This window comes from Aphanomyces invadans (genome assembly GCF_000520115.1).
Source record: "Aphanomyces invadans strain NJM9701 unplaced genomic scaffold supercont1.23, whole genome shotgun sequence".
NCBI classification, from domain to species: Eukaryota; Oomycota; class Saprolegniomycetes; order Saprolegniales; family Verrucalvaceae; genus Aphanomyces; species Aphanomyces invadans.
Genome location: NW_008580168.1, coordinates 839,712 through 859,645, shown reverse-complemented (window position 1 = coordinate 859,645; position 19,934 = coordinate 839,712). Strand labels below are relative to the sequence as shown.

General features: G+C 55.7%; 8 protein-coding genes across 14 annotated transcripts; 4 read left to right on the top strand and 4 right to left on the bottom strand.

Moving 5' to 3' along the window:
• The first annotated feature begins 499 nt into the window (after window positions 1-499).
• H310_09992 lies at window positions 500-1,600 on the top strand. Of its 2 annotated transcripts, XM_008876227.1 has the most exons (5): window positions 500-698; window positions 745-1,065; window positions 1,120-1,183; window positions 1,233-1,323; window positions 1,367-1,600. In XM_008876227.1, the coding sequence occupies exons 1-5, from the start codon at window positions 510-512 to the stop codon at window positions 1,539-1,541; spliced, it is 840 nt and encodes a 279-aa protein (XP_008874449.1). In that variant the 5' UTR covers window positions 500-509; the 3' UTR covers window positions 1,542-1,600. The 2 variants fall into 2 exon arrangements, with proteins under 2 accessions (XP_008874449.1, XP_008874450.1); XM_008876228.1 differs by having other exon boundaries at window positions 500-1,065.
• Window positions 1,601-2,531: 931 nt separating this feature from the next.
• H310_09991 (hypothetical protein) lies at window positions 2,532-3,182 on the top strand. Its single transcript, XM_008876226.1, has one exon. It carries the CDS (start codon window positions 2,635-2,637, stop codon window positions 3,115-3,117), a length of 483 nt encoding a protein of 160 aa, XP_008874448.1. The 5' UTR covers window positions 2,532-2,634; the 3' UTR covers window positions 3,118-3,182.
• A 330-nt stretch (window positions 3,183-3,512) lies between these two features.
• H310_09990 (hypothetical protein) lies at window positions 3,513-4,350 on the bottom strand. Its single transcript, XM_008876225.1, has one exon. It carries the CDS (start codon window positions 4,005-4,007, stop codon window positions 3,519-3,521), a length of 489 nt encoding a protein of 162 aa, XP_008874447.1. The 5' UTR covers window positions 4,008-4,350; the 3' UTR covers window positions 3,513-3,518.
• A 1,779-nt stretch (window positions 4,351-6,129) lies between these two features.
• On the bottom strand, window positions 6,130-7,214 carry H310_09989 (hypothetical protein; the record flags this gene model as incomplete). Its single annotated transcript, XM_008876224.1, has 2 exons — window positions 6,130-7,164; window positions 7,209-7,214. The coding sequence occupies 2 exons, from the start codon at window positions 7,212-7,214 to the stop codon at window positions 6,130-6,132; spliced, it is 1,041 nt and encodes a 346-aa protein (XP_008874446.1).
• A 733-nt stretch (window positions 7,215-7,947) lies between these two features.
• Window positions 7,948-13,795, top strand: H310_09988 (hypothetical protein). Its single transcript, XM_008876223.1, has 19 exons — window positions 7,948-8,154; window positions 8,210-8,341; window positions 8,391-8,841; window positions 8,900-9,064; window positions 9,155-9,329; window positions 9,402-9,517; window positions 9,569-9,686; window positions 9,742-9,889; window positions 10,008-10,189; window positions 10,256-10,547; window positions 10,615-10,793; window positions 10,918-11,168; window positions 11,222-11,492; window positions 11,543-11,937; window positions 11,997-12,250; window positions 12,318-12,624; window positions 12,678-13,054; window positions 13,117-13,483; window positions 13,531-13,795. Exons 1-19 carry the CDS (start codon window positions 7,991-7,993, stop codon window positions 13,681-13,683), a joined length of 4,497 nt encoding a protein of 1,498 aa, XP_008874445.1. The 5' UTR covers window positions 7,948-7,990; the 3' UTR covers window positions 13,684-13,795.
• Window positions 13,796-13,840: 45 nt separating this feature from the next.
• Window positions 13,841-14,326, bottom strand: H310_09987 (hypothetical protein; the record flags this gene model as incomplete). Its single annotated transcript, XM_008876222.1, has 1 exon — window positions 13,841-14,326. One exon carries the CDS (start codon window positions 14,324-14,326, stop codon window positions 13,841-13,843), a length of 486 nt encoding a protein of 161 aa, XP_008874444.1.
• Window positions 14,327-15,638: 1,312 nt separating this feature from the next.
• H310_09986 (hypothetical protein) lies at window positions 15,639-17,076 on the bottom strand. Of its 6 annotated transcripts, none has more exons than XM_008876218.1 (4): window positions 16,459-17,076; window positions 16,189-16,406; window positions 16,091-16,136; window positions 15,639-16,041 (listed from the first exon to the last, which is right to left on the bottom strand). In XM_008876218.1, exons 1-4 carry the CDS (start codon window positions 17,040-17,042, stop codon window positions 15,825-15,827), a joined length of 1,065 nt encoding a protein of 354 aa, XP_008874440.1. In that variant the 5' UTR covers window positions 17,043-17,076; the 3' UTR covers window positions 15,639-15,824. The 6 variants fall into 6 exon arrangements, with proteins under 6 accessions (XP_008874440.1, XP_008874443.1, XP_008874441.1 ...); XM_008876221.1 differs by having other exon boundaries at window positions 16,257-16,406; XM_008876219.1 differs by having other exon boundaries at window positions 16,091-16,406.
• A 136-nt stretch (window positions 17,077-17,212) lies between these two features.
• On the top strand, window positions 17,213-19,923 carry H310_09985 (hypothetical protein). Its single transcript, XM_008876215.1, has one exon. The coding sequence runs from the start codon at window positions 17,225-17,227 to the stop codon at window positions 19,880-19,882; it is 2,658 nt and encodes an 885-aa protein (XP_008874437.1). The 5' UTR covers window positions 17,213-17,224; the 3' UTR covers window positions 19,883-19,923.
• Window positions 19,924-19,934: the final 11 nt, after the last annotated feature.

The following is a 19,934-nucleotide window of genomic DNA, read 5'->3' as shown; positions in this document are numbered from 1 at the left end:
CTCAGTAGTAACGCGTGCGCTCGACACCTCGCCGAAACGGGGCACTATTCAGAAATCCAAAACGAAGAGCTGGGATACGGAAATTTCACACTGGTGTCACCAGACAATTCCTCGTAAATTTACGTTACGTGTCAAAACAATTGGGGTATCGATCGGAACAGATCCATTTCTGTGGGAATACATATTGTCCAGAATTATTGACGTTATCAGTATGGACAGCGAACACTCGGCACCCGACGTCAGGGAGCACTTTTCAGAAGTCCAATTCATATGAGTGCGTAGAGCTGAAATATGAATTTCATGCTGGTCAGACAATCCCTCTGTAATTGACACGTTACGTTTTTGATTTTTGGATCATTATTGGCTGACAATTCCATCGTGACAATTAAAGTATCGAATATACCCAATTCTGTGGGACTCTTTTTGTACATATATTTCAGAATTACATTTGCTCGCAAAAAATATTTAAGTTATTAGGATTGTCCGGTTGTCAGAACTCGTCGAACACCATGAGCAGTCACATAGCAGTTGCGGTGCATGACGCCAGAGACCTTCCGGAACCGAGTTCCTTGCGTGTCGCTCTGCTTGATGAGACTTTAGCTCGCCACCAACCTCTTCATGGTCCATCTACAACCCACGGTGACTGCTCAAGTAAGGCAATGATGAATTCCAGCGCCTTCAAGTCGCACACATTTCAGGTAAGGGCACGGCGTATGCTGCCACTTGGACCGACAGGGCCTGTAGTTTGTCTGGCCAGATATGCCTGACACGTCGAAACCTATCCTTTCAGTGGAGCTGTGGGATTGTTCCAAATCGTACGATGAGTTTGTATGTGTGGCGCAGCGACCTTGCGATTGTGCATTCCCGCCAACGTGGTGGGCACTGCCACGGCAAAAAAATTACAGACAGCCTGAGCTGCTCATCTCCGTCACTATCGAGATGGCTCCTGCACCATCCCCACCAACAAAGCTGCCTCCTTCACTCGACTTTACCTTCCGCGTCCCTTGCGACTGCATCAATTGGAGGGCGCTGAACGCAGTCAACGTCGGTGCCGTCGTGCACAAGGTATGCGGTTTGGTTGAAGCGAGATCGGCCGACACGCGCAAGGGAATGTTGTAGAAGCAAGTCGACGTGTTGGAAGGACTGATGGACGTCACACTCTGCGGAGATGCTAACACGGAAGGTACGCTTCCACCCTGGAGCAAGTCCCGTCAACTCGCGATGTCATCCAGATGGGAATGAACTGGCGTCTGCCATGGTTTTACTGCAGTTTGCATGTCAATACGCCGACTACTGCAAAAACCAACTGACTCGGCGTGTCATGTACGTTGGCGTGTGTGTGTTTGTCCCGACGACAGTCGCCTAGGGCACTGCAAGATCAATTGAACAAGCACACAGCAACGAAGGAAGCGTTGGTACGACGGCGTCGTCGGCTCGACGAAAAGAATCGCATTTCCTTGCAGGAAAACCACGCGTTGGACGACCGCTTGGCGTCTCTAAAGGCGGTCGTGCACCAGGACAAGGCTCCACTGGATTTGTAAAATCGAGAGCTTTCTCATGCTGCTTATTCTTCGGGTGTGCAATGTATTGCTATTTTTGGTGCAATTTCGTTCACACACAACAAAGAACAGACGACGGCAGTGTGGTTCAGACATCATGGCAAAGGTGTGCCGTAAGCCACCCCAAGGCATCTGTTCAAAGAACGTTGGTTGTCTGTCGACGACACAGCATGCATGCATTCCAGTACTGTCGCGCTTCCAAACAACCCCACTCACGCAACAAGTGATTGCTAACTATGCATATGGAACGCGAATAGACCAAGAGTTGTCGAACTCCCCGGACTACAGCATCAAGGAGGCCATCACTGCTTCGGTTCAAATGGCTCTCAAATCCTAGAATTGTTGATTCGTGATCTAGAATCGATCCGATTGGTCAATCCAACACAACGACGGCGAATTATGGCGTGCCGACACTCGAAATGGCGCATGCAACGCAGGACACTCGATCATCGGCATGGACAGCGCCCCAACAGGGAACACCAAGGTTGTCGAAGAAGCCCCACCGTGATAAAATACCAAAAAAAACGTCCAAGGCAACGCATAAGATGTGAATATTCCGCCATACACGATGACGCCAAGGTATTTCATCAGCCAATCAGATGATGTACCAATGCATCCGGCCCAATGACGCCGAAATTCTAGCGGTCGACAGCATAGTTGTATGAATGTGACATGACTTTTTATGGGTGCCTTTCGATTCCACCTCCGAAATGATCAAAATCATTGAAACACGGACGTCGCCTCGACCCCAAAACATCGCTCTTGTGCGTCATTACGTCCCGAAATCTAATTAGTGTTGTTTGCCGCAAGACGGATTCGAGCATTATCCGGTTTCTCAATGGAGGGGCAACTACTACTTGAACAAAGGAATTTAGTAGTGATTTAGTAGTAACTATGTACTACTAGGAGTACTTTATAGGGCAAGGAATTTGCATGACCATTTCGGAAACACAATAATTCGTTTTTTTTCTTCGGTTGCGAGCGAAATTCCGCGAAATTGCAAGTATCGCGGGCCTTCTCACCCACAGGAGCAGGAGGCACGGAACGATCGCCACGATGCAGTCGCCCGTCATGCATGCAAGAAGGAACGAAGAAATGCAGTCGGTGCCGCGAGCAGCGCTACTGCTCCCGTGAATGCCAACAGCGTGACTGGAAATCCCACAAGCGCATGTGTGGCAAACCAGTTTCCCCGTTTGTCGAGTGGCACGTTGACCTGTCACGAGAACGCGTGTATGAACGCTTCGTGGTCAGCTTTCAATTGCGTGTCGAGGACGAATACGTGCTCGCTGGCAACTTGGTTGGCGAGTACGGCGAACAGGCAGGCGACGAGCCTTGTGCGCCGCAGTTCCAACGGTACTTGGAGCGTGCCAAAGCCAAGAAGGTCTTTCCACCCGACTGGACGAGCGACGACGACCGCAAGTTGATGGAAGTAGCAGGACAACATATCCATTTCGCAGTTGAAAAGCACGACGTCATGGAGAAATACGGAAACTTGGAACCGATGGTCGTGCGGTTGCTTGCCGAGCACATCCTCGGCCCCGTTGGCACGTGGGTCTAGGTCATCCATCAAAGAAATCAAAATCCTCGTGGGGTTGGGACGTGCAGCGACTGCGGTTTTGATTGTCCCACGCACCCCCTGAACATAGTGGAAAGCGTCGTCGCTGTTGATGCCACGCGCCAAGTGGCGCATCGAAGTCGTGTTAGTGTGTACTGCTGCATGGGGGGCAGCGCGTGTGGAATGCAGCGCAGGCTACTCTGAGAGACTTGAATAACATCCATGCCACAACTCATTGAACGTCGCTAAAGCGAGCCGGCATGCTCGACGAAGGAACCTGTATGGTCAATGAACTGAACGATCGTGGACGACATGTCGTCCATCACCCGGACGGGGTCGGGCGTCGTCTTGGCCACAACAACACGGGTCCAGCTCACGGTGGTCACTTTGCGAAACGGGCCGTTTCACGACCGAGTCGCAGAAACGTGCGCCGTGATGAAAGTGGCCGCGCAAACGGGCGAGGCGGTCCGTGACCCGCAATTGCGTCGGTCGACGCTCCTTGACAAGTCGATCTCGTTCTTTGTGGAGGTAAAGTGGGCGCTTGTGATCGGCCGGCCCCTCTTCGTCTTGTGTCTGCTGCAGCATGCGCTAAGTTTCATGTACTTTGCTGTACGGGGGGTCCTTATGGCGTCCATGACGCCATACGAAGTTGTTCTCCTCCAAGCATGGAACCCGTTGCTGTCGTCGATTGTTAGCTTTGCGGTGGCTGGTCTCCACGTCCTGCCGTATGTTCGACTGTGCCACCACTGTGCTGGCAGGACCAAACCCAAACGAGCGGCGTCGGTCGCGTCGTCCCTGGTGATCTTGTACGCGAGTGCAACGCACTTCCTGGAAGTCGTGTGCGAGACGTTCATGGCCGAGCAAATGGCCGAAAAGCTCGCGCACACCAACATCGCCTACGGCTACGCGCTGTGCGTGACCATCAATTGCTGGTTCACCCCGTGGCTATTCTTCCTTCCCGCGTCCGGGCTGCTCCGCATGCTCGTGGACTTTGTCGATTGCCTGCTCTCGTTCGTGTTGTCCACGGGCATTCCGCTCTTTTACCACGTCGTTCCGATGCTCCAGGCCAAATTTGGGTCCAAAGTGTACGGCAACAGCTTCGACTGGCTCGCGACCAACATCCCCGTCGCCCGCTTCCTTGTCGTCAACTCGCCCGTTGACCTCATTGCCTCCATCGGCCCCAACCTCTCCAACTTTCTCATCCTCTGGCGTATCGTCGGCGACCTACAGCGAACAACGATGCCGCGGCGGCACGTCCAGCACTACGATATCGTGATGCGCACACCGGCCTACCCTCGAGGTCCAGACGTGTCCGACTTCACCAAAAAGCCTGCCGCCATCGCCCCGTTGACAGCAACGACCCCGCTCCCATCATCGCCAGTCCATTCGTGGCCTTCTCGGCTGTGTTTGATGCAGCCGACGATCGTCAAGGTTATGCTGGTGGTGAACTTCCTCTGGGGGGCTGTCGTGCTGGTGTTGTCAACCGTGAGCACATTTGGTCGGGATGCTTGCCCGCCGTTCTGTGTCCGCATGACGGCTCCATGGGACCACTTGGGATGCAATTGCCTCTACGTTCGGCTCAACTGCCCCACTTTGACAAGCGGGTCGGCATTCAATCGCTCGATGGCGTCGGTGGACGGGTTTCTAGACAAGTCGATGGTGGGGACAAGCGTCCTACTCCTCCTCGTCAAGTCATGTGCAATCCCGAACGGGATAGCGGCCGACACGATGGCGCAGTTCCCGCGGCTGTTTGCATTTCGCATCCAAAACACATCGTTGCGCAACTGGGATATTCCGTCCGCGGCATTCAACGAGTCGGTTTTAATGATCCAGATTTTTCAGAGCGACCTGCGACACGTCCCTCGCGCGCTGCACCACCCGCATTCCCGAAGCGGCATGTACATCGCGGACGCGCCGGACCTTGGAACCATCCCGCCCGACGTGTGGACTCGATGGCAGGATTTGTCGACACTGTGGCTCGCGAATTGCAACCTCCAGACGTTTCCTAAGGAAATTCTGACCATGCCGAACCTCATCACACTCGGGATGGAGTTCAACACGATTCGCACGATCCCCGCCGGTATTGCCGACATGCCAGCGCTCTATTCATTGCACGTCGTTGGCAACCAACTGCGCGCCTTGCCGTCGCAGCTCCTCCGCAAGCCGAGCGTGACCATCTACGCTGACGGGAACCCGATCGAGACGGTTGACTTGACCGACTCACGCGTCGTGGAAGCGTTGGCATCCCAGCGCCTCTTGCTTTCGTCCACGCCGTTTTGCGATTCCTTGCAGGCGTCGCCGTCCCTCGCGAGTTCCCTGAACGTGTCTGTCGTGTGCCCAAAAAACTGCGAAGACATGTGCACGCAATTTAACCTGGGCAATTCCGTATGCAACTCCGAGTGCTTTACTGAGTCTTGTGGATACGACAGCGGCGACTGCAGTCTGCCGTTCAACTAGACTCGACCAGTCGACTCACACCGATTGATGGTTGCAACTCGCCGGCCCAAAGAAATCGACTCCATGCGGCCTGTGCGGCGTCGGCTGGTCCATCTTGTCCAATTGGTTCATTGTCGACGGACGTCTTCCATCGTGGCATGGCGCATGCATCGTGTCCAGCTTGCAAACGCGTAGCGAACCAGCAGTCTTCGAGTGGAGCCAACAACGTGTTCATGTGGAGTTTCCTTGGCAAGGTCTGCGACGATGCCTGGCCATCGAGTGAAGCGGTCGCATCCTCGTCTGCGATTTGCTTGCAAAAACGTCTTCGCCTGAGTTGTTGCACACTTCGACACGATCGTGTGTCCCAAAACGACCGAACGGAGCCAGCGACAAGTCAGAGTGCGAGTGCAAAAAACGGCGGCGGCCTCGAAACACTCTGCCAGACGTAGGATGCAATGCTGGGAAAGAAATCGCCTTGGTCATGTTAAGCCTCGGAACACCTTGCTCCAGATCGGACTCTACTATTACTGAAACTACACTACTCGTCTATGGTCCAGGCGTCGACGGCAATGACGCGCTCTAGGAAGTGCATGCATCATCCAACACCCACTGGACGAGTTTCGATTGTCCATGGTCGACGGTCGTGAATGCGTCCGGGCGGTCCGTCGCGGCCATTTGGGCATGGAGTTCCTGCTTGGGCTCCAAGTAGTACTCGCCGGTGAGGACCCACGTGCCCCAGTGCACCCCGATCGACGCGCGGCTTTTGACGTGGTGGTGAATTTGAATCGCTTCCGCCACGTCGCAATGGTGGTCTCGAAAGAGATGCCGAGGGGAGTACGCGCCAATTGGAATGGCCGACACGCTTTGATCGCCGTACCGATGTCCGATGGCTTGGAAGATCGACCCCGTCGCAGTGTCTCCTGCAAAGTAGAACGATCCACCCAACCCACGGACAACAAACCCACCCCAGAGGGCCATGTTTCGGTCGAAGAATCCCCGTTTGCTCCAGTGGTTGGCAGGTACACATCCGACTTCAAAGGGCAAGGTTTCGGTCTCTGTGGTCGCTGGAGACACGTCCCACCAATTTTGCTCGTGGATGTTGGCGAGTGGAACCCCCGCGCTGGCAATCCACTTGGCATTCCCGACCGGGGTAAAGTACGAAATGTTGGGCTGGACGGCATATAGCTGGGCCAGAGTCACCTCTTCCAAGTGATCGTAGTGGTTATGGCTGATGAGCACGATGTCCACAGGAGGTAGGTTCGCGACCGGTACAGGAGCAGGACGGTAGCGCTTTGGGCCAAAGTACTGCGACGGACTACACCGGTCGGTGAAGACTGGATCGGTGAGTATGACGAAGGGTCGGTCGCGGCCAGGCACGGGAACTTCCAGCAGCACGGACGCATGTCCTAGCCACGTCAGGCGCGCATGACCTGCGTCAATTGGAACCGTGAAATCTGGTGTCAACACTGGCAGACTTCGATCGAGTTCCGCGGCGTCTTTCGGCACACGTGGCCCGGTCTCTTCTTTGGCCGTGAGCCACCACTTGACCAGATCAAGGAACCGTGGCCCTGACGCCGTCACTGGAAACCTTCCAGAAGCATCGCGAATCGCTGGCTGCAAGTCGACATGCAATTGCGTCTGTTTAACCGCGCTGGTACTAGCATGGCAAATGGACAGCCGGACCGCGGAAAAGGATGCTCTATGACGATGCATATGGACGAGCGGATGGCGAGAGTGGTGGATGGCTGACCGAACGACTAGCATGCGTTTCACGTGGCAGCGCAAAGCATGCACTGGCGTGGATGTGGTGTCCAAGTGCAGACTGTCGAACTTTTTGCCTGCCACGAAAAGCGAAGTCCGGATAACAGCCAATTTCCCGGATATTGACGACGCAAACAACGGCGCACGCCCAACTCAACCGCATCATCATCCAGCGACCAATCTGTCTGCTGAGCGAGTTGGAGCCTCATATCAAGGGACTACACTGCAGTCTCGGGTGAGCGCCGCGGCAGGGCTCGCGCCGTTGCCTACCAGCTGTATTGGCGGCTGTGGGCTACTTCAATCACAACGGTGGGCTAAGGAGGTGAGGGAATGGACCAGCATGAATCCCAGGCCCATTTAAATCGAACGAGGCTGCCGACATGCCAACAGACTAGGTGCAGAATGGCAGTATGTCCGTGAACGGTGGAAGCTTGCTCCTTCCTGTGAACGTAAATGCTACAACCTTGTAGGCTCGACCGTGCTGTGTGGTCGTGCATGTGGTTGCAATGCGCCGTTTGGGGGGACCCATGAAATAATATAAATTGCAACTTTGAAGTTTCATCTATTTGCTAACAATTAAATTCCAGGAAGTGGAAGGGGGGTCCATTGGTTTCTTGGCTTCATCCAATTGGATTGTATCAACCAATCCTTCGAACTCGGTGAATCTGGCGCTGGCACCATGAACAGCTCGGCGTCGTCGATGTCGACGGCGGTGCGACGGAACCCGCTCGTAAAGCAGTTCGTTCTGGAGAATGATCGCCCGTCCAAGATCAGCCATCTCAACTTTGGTCTGTTGAGCTCCACCGACATGATGCGCATGTCGGAGATTCCCATCCATTCCAAGTAAGACGGCATGGTCCACAACCAATCGAGTCTTGTCGGCTCATCCATGATGTAGAGACCTCTTCTTAATGCCGACGCGCGAGCCTGCTCCGAATGGTGTATTGGACAAGCGCTTGGGAGTGTCGAACAAGGTGGATGACTGCGAGACGTGTCATCAGAAGCTGTCAGACTGCGTTGGCCACTTCGGGTACACCATTCGTCGCCTTGGACGTAACATCCCATGGAGTGTTGCGTAGGTACATTCAACTGGAACTTCCTGTTTTCCACATCGGGTACATCAAAGCGACGATCGAAATTCTGCAAAACATTTGCAAGAGCTGCAGTCGCGTGCTGCTTGGCGGCGACGTCCGTGAGTCGTTCCTCCGTCGCATGCGAGACCCGTCCGCCGATGCGCTCAAGAAGATTAACACACGGAAGCGCATCAGCTTACTGTGTAAGAAGGTCGTTCGGTGTCCCCACTGCGACGCAATTAACGGCACTGTGCGCAAAGTCACGAGCCCAACGCTCAAGATCATCCATGAAAAGTACCGTGCCAAGTCGGCCCACGACATGCGAACGGTGTTCGTGGCCCAGTTTGCACAGGCTCAAGCGGCCAACCCCGACCTGACCAACTCATTGCTGAGCAAAGCACAAGAGGACCTGAGTCCCGTCGTCGTACAAGAACTCTTTGAGCGTATCCCGGACCAGGTCGGTGCACGTCTTCGCCGGAGGCGTGGTTGTGTCACCCTGCTAACATGGTGTGCAGGATTGCCCATTGTTGTGGCTCAATGCATTTGCTGGGCGCCCAGAGAAGCTCGTTCTGAATGCGATGCTGGTGCCACCCGTCTGCATTCGCCCGAGTGTTGCCATGGACGTGGGCAGCGGAAGCAACGAAGACGACTTGACGGTCAAATTGCAAGAAATCATTCAAGTACGTAGACGTCCTTGCGAACGACGCCACCAGAGATACCATGGCTGGCGACCTGCTCTACACATCTCAAGCGGTTGGACGATGGCATAGGTAAACTTTGCACTCAAAGCGGCGCTGCAGAAAGGGGCGACGCTCAAGATGGTCATGGAGGACTGGGATTTTTTGCAAATCCAAGTCGCGCAGTTTATGAATGGCGACACCCCCGGCTTGACCAAACTTCAAGGGGCACCAAAACCCATTCGCGGGTTGTGCCAGCGCCTCAAAGGTTTGCTCTATCGTTTGTGTTGTGTCGGACGCGGCTCTGCCTGCTTTCCTTCTCACGCGCATTTTTGTGCAGGCAAACAAGGCCGTTTCCGTGGCAACTTGAGTGGCAAGCGCGTGGATTTCTCTGCGCGCACGGTCATTTCCCCCGATCCAAACCTCCGCATCGACCAAGTGGGGGTCCCTGAGCACGTACGCTTTCGAATTCATGCAGAGAACGAAATTGCTCAAGCAAGCCACTAGGTCGCCAAAACCATGACGTATCCAGAAAAGGTGACGCGATACAACATTGCCAAGCTGCGCCAGCGCGTGATCAATGGACCTGCAGTTCACCCGGGGGCCAACTCGATCCGCATTGAAGGTATTTTTCCAGCGGTCGACGTTGTGCAGCTACTAATGCGAGTGGTGTTTCGTAGGCCAGAAATACACGAAAAATCTCATGTATGGCGATCGGGCGAGCCTCGCGGACGACTTGAAAGAAGGTGACATCGTCGAACGGCACATGGAAGACGATGACATTGTACTGTTCAACCGGCAACCGAGCTTGCACAAAATGAGCATCATGTGAGTTGACGCATCCGATCCGTCTTCTGTGCGACCGATCGTTTGCACGACGCTTGTGTTTCCATCCTGTGTTTGCTTTGATGTCCCTTGACGCATGATTTCATGGTCGCATGGATAGGTCGCACCGCGCGAAAGTTCTCCAGTGGCGAACGTTTCGCTTTAACGAGTGCGTGTGCTCGCCGTACAACGCGGATTTCGACGGCGACGAAATGAACATGCACTTGCCGCAGACCGAGGAAGCGCGCGCGGAAGCGGCGACGCTCATGTGTGTTCCAAACAACTTGATCACATCCCGCAACGGTGCGCGTCTTTTGTATAATGTCACGCGTGCTTGGGAGCGTGCCAGGACAATGGTTGTTTGGCTAGGCGAACCGCTGGTGGCGGCGACTCAAGATTTCTTGACCGCGTCCTACTTGCTCACTCAGAAGAACATTTTCTTCAACCGCGAACAATTTTGCCAAGTGCTGACGCTGATGGGCGACGGACTCGACGACATCGAGTTACCGGAAGCTGCGATTGTGTGCCCGATCCGGCTGTGGACCGGCAAGCAAGTGTTTTCGCTGCTCGTGCGACCCAACCGAAAGTGCCCCGTCAAAGTCAATTTTGAACTCAAGGAACGCAACTACACGACCAACTTGAGCATGTGCTACAAGGACGGGTACCGACGATCGTCTCGATGGACACACTCGGTTTGACGGAGTTGTGTGTGTGTGCTCGGGCCGTAGGTATGTCGTGTTTCGCAACAGCGAGCTCCTGAGTGGCAACTTGTGCAAGAAAACGCTCGGGGACGGCAGCAAGAAAGGGCTGTTTTACGTCTTGATTCGAGACCACGGGCCCGCCGAAGCCGCGCGGTGCATGAACCGGCTCGCAAAGTTGTGTGCACGCTGGCTGGGCAACTTTAAAGGTCCGTTTGATGCGTTTTGAGTTTCCAGTGGCGGTGGTGGGGCCTTGAGTGTGGATCACGTTGGCCTGCCATGCTACTGTCCGCCCTTCGCTCCTCGTCATCATGTCCTTGGTCGCTTTTGCAGGTTTTTCGATCGGGATCGACGATGTGACGCCGTCCAATGACTTGAACGAGAAGAAGGCGGTTCTGCTAAACGCGGGGTACGACCGCGCCAACGACACGATCGAGCAATACCGTCGCGGCAAACTCGAGCTCAAGCCTGGGTGTAATGCGCTCGAGTCCCTCGAAAGCGAATTGAACGGACTGCTGGGGAAGCTTCGTGAGACGGCCGGGGCCGAGTGCATGCGATCGCTTCCGTTTCACAACAACCCTCGTGTACGCCGTTTGGCAGTTGACGCGAACGGGGCGATCACGCGTAGTGTATATAGATCATGGCCGAGTGCGGGTCCAAGGGGTCGGCGCTCAACATTTCGCAAATGGTGGCGTGCGTGGGCCAGCAGAGTGTCGGGGGCAAACGTGCCCCCGAAGGGTTTGTGAACCGGACGTTGCCGCACTTTTTGCCGTATGCGTTGCACGCTGCCGCCAAAGGGTTCGTCAGCAACTCGTTTTACTCGGGGCTGACGGCGACCGAATTCTTCTTTCACACGATGGGTGGTCGTGAAGGGCTGGTCGATACCGCTGTCAAGACCGCTGAAACCGGTAAGGTGCTTGCCTCCTTCGCGGTCGCCTCTCACGACTGGACCATGCAGGGTACATGGCGCGTCGATTGATGAAAGCACTGGAAGACTTGAGCTGCCAATACGACGCGACCGTGCGCAACTCGGAAGGCAGCGTCGTGCAGTTCACGTACGGCGACGACGGCCTCAACCCTGCCTTCATGGAAGGCGACGATCGGCCTGTGGACTTTGACCGCCTCGTTGTGCATGTCAAGAACACCGTGCCAGATCGCACGGGTGTCGCGCTGACGCCGTTTGAGCTGCGCGAATTGGGTACCGACGCAGTCCAGCGCCCCGACTTCCAGTCGATACTTCCACTCGGCCGCAAGTTTCTCACCGAAGTCGAACAGTTCTTTTACAAAGCCGCGGCGACGTTGGCTGGCATTCGCAAGAGTGTGCACTTGCCGCCGTTGGACGATTCATCCATGGTAGGCGACGTCGATCTATCGTCGCGCCGTCGTCGTCATAATCCACTTGACCGTTGTAGACCCCGTTTTCCGAATCCCTTGGCGCGGCGTTTCAGTCGGAGCACATGGGACATGCTGCCCCCGTCAAGAAGGAAAAGATTGCGTCGCGGAAGACCGCGCCGTCCACGTCGGGCGCTGTGGACAACAAAAAGGATGTCTTGGCATATGTCGGCCAAGCGCAGTGGCACCACACGTTTTCGAACGAGGCGGCGTTGACGCAGTGGCAAAAGCAAGCCTCTGTGCATGGAACGAAGGAACAAAAGGAAGCCGCGCGGTATGCATGGATGCCTCTTGCATATGGCCCTTTAGTAACAACTTGCTGATGGATGGTGTGTGCGCAGACTGCTCGTACACAACGTGTGTCGGTTGACGCGGCTGCAGTGCGAGACGTTGCTGCAGTTGAGTTTGACCAAGTACCATCGTGCCATGATGGAGCCTGGCGAGGCCGTGGGCGCAATTGGCGCGCAGTCGATTTCCGAGCCGGGGACGCAAATGACGCTCAAAACATTTCACTTTGCTGGAGTTGCATCCATGAACGTGACGTTGGGTGTGCCGCGCCTCAAAGAAATCATCAATGCTGGCAAGAACATCTCGACGCCAATCATCACGGCCGCGTTGGTGTGCGCAGACGATGAGCGCAGTGCGCGGGTACAACGGCCTGTTCTCGTCCGGATTGTCGGAATCGACCCTGTGTGTGGTAGATTGTCAAAGGGCGCATTGAAAAGACGACGCTGGGAGAAGTCGCCGTCCACATCAAGCAAGTGTTTGCAAGGGATCAAGCGTACTTGTCCGTCAAGCTCGACATGCAAGCAATCGATGCGCTGCAGCTCACCATCGATGCACGCACGGTGCGCCAGGCCATTCTCGGCGCTGTGGGCATGCCGCCCCGCAGCATCGTCAAACTGCTCAAGGAGCCGCACGTGCTACTGAACGCCCGCCGCCCGGACAAACTGCGCATCCTGGCGCCGGCGAAATACAAATCGGCAATGGATTCTCGGTCGAGCATGTATTTTGCCATGCAGTCGTTGAAGGCGGCGTTGCCGAAAGTGATCGTCCAGGGAATTCCCACCGTGAATCGGTACGTGCGAGCGCGACAGCCACGCAATGGAGCGCCTGACGCAATCGTTTCCATCTACTTAGCGCTGTCATCAACTACGAAGAAGGCAAGGACAAGAAGCTGCACTTGCTTGTCGAAGGGTACGGCCTCAGCGACGTGATGGGCATTCCTGGCGTCGACGGCCTCCACACGACGTCGAATCACATCATCGAAGTTGAGAAAACCCTCGGGATCGAAGCCGCCCGCTTCTTGATCGCGTCCGAAGTCAGTTATATCATGAGTGCGTACGGCATCGGGATCGACCGGCGGCACTTGATGCTGCTCTCGGACATCATGACGTTCAAGGGCGAAGTCCTCGGAATCACACGGTTTGGCATTGCCAAGATGAAGGAAAGCGTGTTGATGTTGGCCTCGTTCGAGAAAACGACAGATCACTTGTTCGACGCGGCGGTACGCGCCATGCGACGGCCATCGCGATGTCATGTTGGTGTGTGTAGGTTCACTCGCGAACAGACGCGATCGTCGGCGTCAGCGAATGCATCATCATGGGGATTCCCATCGCCGTGGGCACGGGTATCTTCAAGCTGCTGCGTCAAGTGGAGCAGCCGCCGATTGTCAAGCGTCTCCCGCTCATGGAGCAGTACGCATAGCGTCCCCAGATGCGAATCGTAGCTCAAACGACAACACGGCGTCCACAAAACCGGTGTGTGCTCTATCGTGTAAATTTCCGATAACGCCGTCCGGAGCTTGGTGCATGGTCGATGGGGGGATTCACGTGGGTGGACGAATGAAACACTGGAAGCTACATCATAAGAGATAGAACGCTAGCATGTCTAGCTCGGACGGAGAAAAAAGCACCGACGGCGGCGTTGAGGCACTGCACGAGGTGGTCGACTGCACTGGGAGCGAATCCGTCGACATGGATGATAGCGACGACGACGGCGAGGCTGGACACTGACCGTTCGAACGCAATGTGCTGGATTTGTGGTGGACTAAGTCGGGATGCAGCCGCTTGACGACACGGAGCATTGCCCGGTCGGCTTTGTACTTGGTGTCGCTGCGCTTTTTCGTCTTGTTTTGGAGTCGCCGGTGGCGCTCGCACAGCAATAACATGGCGTCCGTGCCGTCCTTTTTGTTGGTTTTGAGCGCACGCGGGTAGTTGCATTTGCCTGTTTTGTACCGGCATCGCCACTCGTCGGGGATCTTGGTGTCGGCCAGCACTCTCCGCACGTTGTGCACGTTGAGCAGGGCGCTGGTCGGGGCGGTGGGGTACTCCACGTGGCGTCGGTTCATGGCGTCGTGGTCGTGCATGGCTTCAACTGTGTGAGTGTGGCGATCGTCTGGAAAATGCCAAAGTCAGGCCAGGTGCCGTCCATCTCCCAACCCCATGCGCTCTGTCCAAACATAGCTGCCAATCCTGCAACTGAAAGGTGGTGAAACCGCCGTCCGGCCAACCGTTTCAAGCAGATCGCCAAGGAGTACCACACTATTTGTAGGTGCTTGCATACATATATCAAGTTCCTGCGCCCGTCGGATGGCGTCCATGAATTAGTGTGCATGACGTAACCGCCACCCGATCAAAATTTCAAACGCCACGTGCGCCACATGTAACGACTGCGACGGGTGCCGGTCGTGGTGGGATCTCGACCATAACTACCGGCGCCAGTGCCGTTCAGAGGCGCAGGCGCAAGATATCGAAGACCACAGCGAATTGTACCACATACGTACCGTCATCGCACCACGACGGTGAGGGCAGAGACGAACCTTGACAACTGTATCTCGTTCATGAATCCTTCCACGCTTCAAAAATCGTTGGGTATTGTCATTACAATTGTTGCTCAGCTCAAACAGACTGTGCATAGACCTTGCTCGGAGTTGCTGACGCCGCGTATGCCCACTTCGTTGGTGACAGTCAGCATGCAACTCCTTTCCCCACTTACCTTGCCGAACCTGCGTTGCAAGCAACGGTTGAGCGCACACTGGTGGCGGCGGAATTGCTTCCTGGCTGCATTATGTCAGTCCACCGCCTCGTCCATGCGTGTCATGGCGCCCGTCGCGACAATTCGGACGGTCAGCATGGCATCTGAGCCAAAGCGACGATGATCGTTTGGAATGCCACCGGATAAGTCCATTCAATCGTGGTATTGTATCCGGACTCTTCCAACAAAAAGTCATCGCAGCCTCAAGGCGATCGATCCCCAACTCATCCAGTAGAGCATGATGTTCCTCACGGGTGCCTCCTATTCCTTTCTCCTGTTCTTCTTTGCAGGTACAAGACGAGCTTGAAGCTCACCCTTCAGCACCCCTACATCCTCGCTGGGAGTAAACAAAAACGCTATAGCAATCATCCCAATCGATGGCCTTTGTCACCGAGTTCTTGTTTTCGGATCTCAGTGATCTGACTTGCGTGAGCGCGGTACATTTCCACTGATGGATTGCCCAAGGGTGCTGTGGGTTGTTTTACTTGCCGACGACACCGCGCACGACAACTCGTCGGTCATGCTTCAATCTATTCCCGAGCGCTTTGGCAACCAGTGCGTGTCAGCATTTCTCATTCATACGTTTGTGTGCTAGCCACAACAGGAGGGGTCAAGTGTGTGTTTGCGCGCTTAAGAGATGAAATGAGTTCGACATTATCGAATGGAATGGCGTGTCCATCACTTCACTGGTCAGGACATGCCATCGAAGACGGCTACCCTTGATCGGACATGAAAACATCACAGACTATCAATCCGAGGCAATTCTAAGCAAGCTTGAGGTGGCAACGAGGCGTTCTTGTTCAGTAGCCCAATCAGCTAAATACAACATCTTGGGCAATGGGGCCGTGGTCGCCGACTGGCATGGATGCTTGTCGCAGGCTGGTGGCGCCGCTTGCTCGACACGTATACAATTGTCGTTCGATATGGAGCATGTAGTCAGGGCTAACGTAGTGAAAGGCAATGCTGTCGGGGGCACAGCAGTCGTCTTTCCACTGGATGCCACCGATGCCTCTGTGGTACTGGTTGAACCTAAGCGACGACCCTTCAGTTCTGCGTTGAGTCGACTGCAGCCACGGACCAAATGTCGTCGGGGTACTCCGACGGATCTGTAAAGTACACGCCATCTAGACGAGACCGACATATGAACCACATAACCCTCGGCTTGCTGGATCGTACGCGGATGGTTGGCATGCCATCGTTCCCGACCGCGCAGATCCCTTGTATTTGGAGGAAATACGTCGTACCACGCCATGCAAAACGCAATCGCAGCATCGTCTGGAAGCATTTGGCTGTGTTCGTCTCTCAAGCATGTCCACTGCGGAAACAACTGGACGGCCAGCTGCATGAACAGACTATTCATGGCGACACCTGGCCCTCCAGAGTTGAACACCCACCTGCAGTCGCAGCAAAACAATCAGCCAAGCGATACATGACCGTATGACCTACCAATGTGGCCATCGCTGCTGGTACGCGTCTAGCAGAAGCCTGTCGCCAACGTAGTATTCAATCAGGTCGTCGGTCAATCGAAATCGGTGACCCAATTGAAGCGGCACCACGTCTTGCTGCATGACAATCTCGGGGCTCCGCAGGTACGCCCGCAGGTTCTCCATGATCACGTACGCATCGTCGTCGGCTTTGTAAAACCATTCGAATTCGTGGCGGTACCTGTCCCATATATACTCGATGCTCGCCTTGTGCTTTTGCCACAAGTGGTTGTGGTCCGACGGCACGTGATCGATGGCGACTGCCCCCAGCGCGTCGTCGGTTACGTTGCTCATGAACACAAGCTTATCACACCGCTTGCCCCACGTTTCCTTGATCGTGCGCGCCTTTGTGTCATGGTTTGGAGAGATCGTGTTGACAAAGCACAGGATGCGCGGCTGCGTGGTATTCAACGAGCACACGTGGATTAAATTCAACGCTGCATTGGACCTTTCAAAGTCCATTGCGCACGGATTGCTGTCCGAGGCTTGTACACCCGTTCCATGGACCGCCAGTGCCGTCAGTACAAGCGCATTCCAAGTCATCATCAAGAACCTCCTTTGTCTGAAGATCGCGTCCGGATACGATGTCGGATGGATTATCTGTTGACGACCTGATAAAACGCCTTGTTGTTCCTTGATTGGTCCGAATATATGTATTTTAACCAATCATGGCGAGCCACGACCAAACTGACGCCACCGCCCCTGATTGTTCCATTCGGACAAGGACGATGCAGCAGCCGCAAGGGTACCCCGCCGCGGGCTATGGCCAGCAAGGCCAGTACGGCCAACAGCAGCCTCAGTACGGCCAACAGCAGCCTCAGTACGGCCAACAGCCTCAGTACGACCAGCAGCAGCAATATGCGCAACAGCAGCAGCAATACGTCCAACCGCAACAACAATACGGCCAGCAGCCGCAATATGATCAGTACGGTCAGCAAGGACAGTATGGCCAAGCGCCACAACAACAATACGCCCAACAAGGCTACGGTGCTCAACCTGCTTATGGTGCCCAGCCAGGCTATGACCAGCAAGCGTCTGCCGGGGCTACCTCCCAGCACAACGTGGTGGCGCCCGCCACCTGGGACATTGAAGCTCTTGAAGCGAAAGACGGGATCCGATTCTCATGGAACAACTGGCCCAGCACGCCTTTGGAGCAGACGCGCGCTGTCGTGCCCATGGGATGCATCTACCAGCCCCTAAAGCCCATCGAGGGCATGCCGGCTGCCGTCGAGTACGACCCAGTCCATTGCAAGAGCTGTGCCGCGATTTTGAACCCGTTCGCTCATGTGGACTTCTTGTCCAAGCTGTGGGTGTGTCCATTCTGTATTACGCGCAACCACTTTCCCCCTCACTACGCTGAGCATATTTCCGAGCAGAACCTGCCCGCGGAACTCATTCCGTCCTTCACAACGCTGGAGTACGAGCTGCCGCAGCGCCAAGCTGGACCGCCCATCTTTGTGTTTTGCCTGGACACGTGTGTTGCGGAAGATGAGCTCGAGGAACTAAAGGACTCGATCCAGCAGACGCTCAACTTGCTTCCGGACGAGGCACTCGTCGGCTTTATCACGTTCGGAACGATGGTGCACGTCCACGAACTCGGGTTTGCCGAGTGCCCCAAGTCCCACGTGTTCCGTGGCAACAAGGACTTCACTGCCCAGCAAGTCCAAGACATGCTCGGCCTCGCTCCGACCCGCCAGCCCACGGCTGCGACGACCCAGCCGGGCCAGCAGCCGCAGCCCAACCAACCTGCCGCCCGCTTCTTGCTTCCCCTCGGTGAATGCGGCTTCACGCTGGACAATATCCTCCGCGACCTCCAGCGTGACCCGTGGCCAGTAAATGCCGGCCACCGTCCCCAACGAGCGACCGGCGTTGCTCTGTCCGTGTCGGTGGGTTTGCTGGAGTCCACCTTCCGTGGCCAAGGCGCTCGCATCATGCTGTTTGTGGGCGGGCCTGCGACGACAGGCCCCGGCGCTATTGTAAACCGCGAGCGCACCGAAGACATTCGATCGCACACGGACTTGCAAAAGGGCAATGCGCCATTGAGCGCCAAAGCCATTGAGCACTACACGGGTCTCGCCGATCGTTGCGTAGCCGCGGCCCACGTCGTAGACGTGTTTGCATGTTCGCTCGATCAGAGTGGGGTGATGGAAATGAAGGTGTGCGTGGCAAAGACGGGCGGCGTGATCGTGCTAGCGGATTCGTTTGGCCAGTCGGTGTTCAAGGAAAGCTTTCGCCGCATGTTCTCGCGCTTCTCGGAGGAAGCGGCCGAGTCGGACCGTGATCACTTGACGATGGCGTTTGCGGCGTCGCTCGAAGTCCTCACGTCCCGGGAGTTCAAAGTGTCGGGGGCAATCGGCCCCGTCGCGGCTCAAAAGAAGACGAATGCCGCGGTGCCGGCCAAGAACATCAGTGAAACTGAGATTGGCGTCGGCGGCACCAACACGTGGAGCTTGGGCGGGCTAGACCCGCAAACAGCAATCGCCATCTACTTTGACGTGACCAACCAAGGTGCCATTGCTCCCGGCAAGGGCCGGTACATCCAGTTGATCACGCGGTATCAGCACTCGAGCGGCAAGTACCGAACACGTGTCACGACGATTTGCGGGCCGTGGACAACCGACCCGAACGACGTCGAGTCGCTGAAGCGAAGCTTCGACCAGGAAGCGGCGGCCGTGCTCATGACGCGCCTCGCGGTGTTTCGATCCGAGCGCGGCGACGAGACCAATGACATCATGCGATGGATCGATCGGTCTTTGATCCGCCTCGCGGCTCGCTTCGCCGACTACCGCAAGGACGACCCGTCGTCGTTTCGATTGTCGCGGGAATTCTCCATCTACCCGCAATTTATGTTTCACCTCCGGCGGTCGCAGTTCCTTCAAGTGTTTGGGTACTCGCCCGACGAAAGCTCGACGTACCGGCATTGCCTCCTCCGGGAAAGCACGACCAACTCGCTCGTGATGATCCAGCCGTCGCTCCTGTCGTACTCGTTCCAGGGCCCGCCGACCCCCGCTCTCCTTGACTCGAGCTCTGTCCGCGCCGACACGATCTTGCTCCTCGATTCGTTCTTTTACGTCGTCGTGTTTCACGGTGAAATGATTGCGAGCTGGCGGGACCAAAAGTACCACGAACATCCCGACCATGCCCATTTCAAGAACCTCCTGGAAGCCCCCCAGGCCGACGCGCAGCTCATCATGGACTCTCGCTTCCCTGTCCCTCGCTTCGTCGTGTGCGACCAACACAAGAGTCAGTCGCGATTCCTCATGGCGAAACTAAACCCGAGCACGACGCACATGTCGGGGGATGGCCAGGGCGAAGTCATTTTCACCGACGACGTTAGTTTGAAAGTGTTTATGGAGCACTTGATCAAGGCGTCCGTGCAAACGTAGATGGCACGTCGTTCTCCGTCGTAATACACTGTCGTCGATCCTTCTACTGCTC